This window comes from Aristolochia californica, unplaced genomic scaffold (assembly GCF_029961685.1).
Source record: "Aristolochia californica isolate CCGP_79_NKW_82.1479 unplaced genomic scaffold, dmAriCali1.0.hap1 SCAF_8, whole genome shotgun sequence".
In the NCBI taxonomy this organism is placed as follows: domain Eukaryota; kingdom Viridiplantae; phylum Streptophyta; class Magnoliopsida; order Piperales; family Aristolochiaceae; genus Aristolochia; species Aristolochia californica.
Window position 1 is genome coordinate 14,961,003 of NW_027182279.1, and position 3,024 is coordinate 14,964,026.

Genomic DNA, 3,024 nt, shown 5'->3' on the forward strand with positions numbered 1-3,024 from the left:
GATTGTAAAAACATTCAATTGCGCCCTTAGCGTGAATTGATTTAAGGGAACTTACGCAATGAAATTAGGCAAGAATGATTTCAACCTAACTAGGATCAGCGTTCTCCTCTAAGGACCCCAAGATTGGCGTTCTCCTTAACAAACCCAAGGTTCAGGCATCCCTTCGATGAGTCTGACTCTACATCTCCAATCCTTCCTTCATTCCCTCCCATTCTCGGCAACATAGGTCAACCAGGTAAGTCCGTTAGGCCTGGTTCATCCCCTGTTGCCCTTGGCGATCCTTCCCTTCATCAAGTGACGAGGTCTATGGTTAGGGACCACAACACGTTGGTATCGGAGCAGGTAATATAGAGGGAGTCTTCGACCCATGAGGATTTGTTGGTAAGAGTCACGGAAATGGTTTACACCAGACCGGAGGAGATTGAGGGCCGACTAGCAGCATTGCTGGATAGTTGAATCTCTCAAGTATACGAGATGATTTCAGGAAAAAAAACCAACCTCGAGAGAGGGCACCTACAAATGGACAAGGAGCACATCACATTGGACGCACATAACACACTGGATATGGGGGAAATTTCAGTCCAAGCAATTGGGCGGTCCCAAGGTACACTAAACTCTATTTTCCGGGTTATAATGGGGTTGACGGCCCTTTAATTTCGTTATATCACTGTGAAATTTTGTTTTATAATCAACGAACGGCTGAAATAGACAAAGTTGGGTTGGGCGCATTCCACATGCTCGATGAAGAGCAACTATGGGGCCATCAACTTGAGTTGGAACATCCTGGCATAGAATGGGATGAATTTAAAGAATTGTGCACCATAAGGTTTGGGTCCCCTGCTCAAAGCAATCCTTTGGGCGATTTAGTACTATTATGACAGACGGGTAATGTCGCCTAGTACCAAAAGCAATTTCAAGAGAAATTAGCACGAGCCAGCAAAGTGGTACGAGTGGACCAACATGTCAGTTTGTTCACGGCTGGCCTCACCGAGTCCCTCCATTTGGAAGTGGAACTACTTGGGCCTACGGATTTGACCAGAGCAATGAATTTGGCTAGAGCCTTGGAAACCAAACAGAAATTTCAAACTCGAAGACCTATCTGGCAAGGGGGAAAGAACAGCTCGGCAGTGCCTACCATAGCACCACCGTGGCAAAGAAATACTGCTACCACTACTTCTACAACACCTAAACCTCCTCCATCCACTACAGCATTCATCTGGAAATTAAATCGGTCTGAAATGGAAGAACGTAGATCGAAGGGGTTAAGTTATAATTGTGATGAGCAGTACACATTCAGCCACCAGTGTAAGAAACTATTCTGGTTAGAAATGAAGGATGAGGAAGAAGCAAAAAATTCAGAAGTAGAGCAGCTCGAGGTTGAAGAGCCTGCCATTTCTTTGCACACGATCACAGGCCTCCAGTCTACCACAACCATGCAAGTTTGTGCCGTAGTCAACGAGCAACCCCTTTTAAGTCTTGTGGACTCTGGCAGCACTCATAATTTATTGAGTTTCATGGCTGCCAAGTTTTTAAAGCTTCCAATTCAAACGTGGCCTGGAGCTTCAATCTCTGTTGCAAATGGGGAAAAGGTGCCTAGTTATGGGATCAACAAGGAAGTCAGGTTTACTATTAATAATCATCAATTTTCTGTGGAGTTTTTTATCATCCCACTGGCAGGATTCGATATGGTTTTGGGGGTTAAGTGGCTCCAAACATTAGGGCCCATCTTGTGGGACTTTTCAGCATTGATGATGAGCTTTGAAGTTGGCAACTACAAGGTTACACTACAAGAATGTAAAACTGAGGTGCCAATGCATCTATATGGACTTCAGCAACACACCCCGGTGGACAGAAATTTAGACAACTTGATGGATCACTTCCAGGACTTATTTCTGGAACCTATTACTCTACCGCCACTAAGACATTGTCATCGTTGGATCACTCTGAAGGCTGGGTGCAAAGTGGTGGTTGTGAGACCATATAGGTACCCCCACCTCCAAAAGGATGAAATTGAACGTCAATGCCGAAACATGCTGAAATGGGGTCTCATCCGGCCAAGTAAGTCTCCTTTCACCTCGCCAGTTTTATTGGTAAAGAAAAATGACAGTACTAGGCGCTTTTGTGTGGACTACCATGAGTTAAATGCCAAGACCATTAAGGACAAGTTCCCTATTCCAGTTGTGGATGAGTTATTAGACTAATTTCTTGGAGCAAAAGTTTTCACAAAGTTAGACTTGCGCTCGGGGTATCACCAAGTCAGAATGTACCCTCTGGATATAGAGAAGACTGCATTCCATACTCACCAAGGTCACTTTGAGTTCATCGTCATGCCTTTCGGTCTCTCCAACGCCCCTTCTACATTTTAGGCACTAATGAACGAGGTATTTAATGACTATCTCCGAAAATTTGTGTTAGTATTCTTTGATGACATTTTGATCAACAATAAGTCTTGGACTCACCATTTAAGAGACTTACGTCTGGTGTTCCAACTTCTTCGGACACATCATTTATAATTAAAACGTTCCAAGTGCTCATTTGGTACCAATCAGGTGGCCTATCTGGTCATTTCATTACAGCCACAGGGGAAACAGTGGATTCGGAAAAGATTGAAGCAATTGTGCATTGGCCACCACCGTACCATATTTCAGCATTGAGAGGATTTTTGGGCTTAGCTGGGTATTATAGAAAGTTTATCCACAACTATGCCCCACTAGCTGCTACTCTATCCAATCTTCTCCGCCTCAATACCTTCCACTGGAATGATAGCACTGAAAATCATTCCAAACACTCAAGCAAGCTCTAGCATCAGCTCCGGTACAACAGTTACCAGATTTCAAAGATCTGGTAGAATGTGATGCCTTAGGAGGAGGGATTGTGGTGGTGCTTCAACAATCCAAGCACCCTATTGCCTATTTCAGCCGTTAACTCTGACTTCACCATCATAAGCTACCAGCCTATGAACGGGAACTCATTGGCCCAGCCAAGGCCGTCCGCCATTGGCGACCTTATTTATGGGGATGCTTT

At 44.4% G+C, this 3,024-nt stretch overlaps 1 protein-coding gene across 1 annotated transcript; it reads left to right on the plus strand.

Moving 5' to 3' along the window:
- Positions 1 to 519: 519 nt before the first annotated feature.
- Positions 520 to 2,201, plus strand: LOC137938316 (uncharacterized). The gene is made up of 3 exons (XM_068783294.1): positions 520 to 604; positions 709 to 866; positions 909 to 2,201. Exons 1-3 carry the CDS (start codon positions 520 to 522, stop codon positions 2,199 to 2,201), a joined length of 1,536 nt encoding a protein of 511 aa, XP_068639395.1.
- Positions 2,202 to 3,024: the final 823 nt, after the last annotated feature.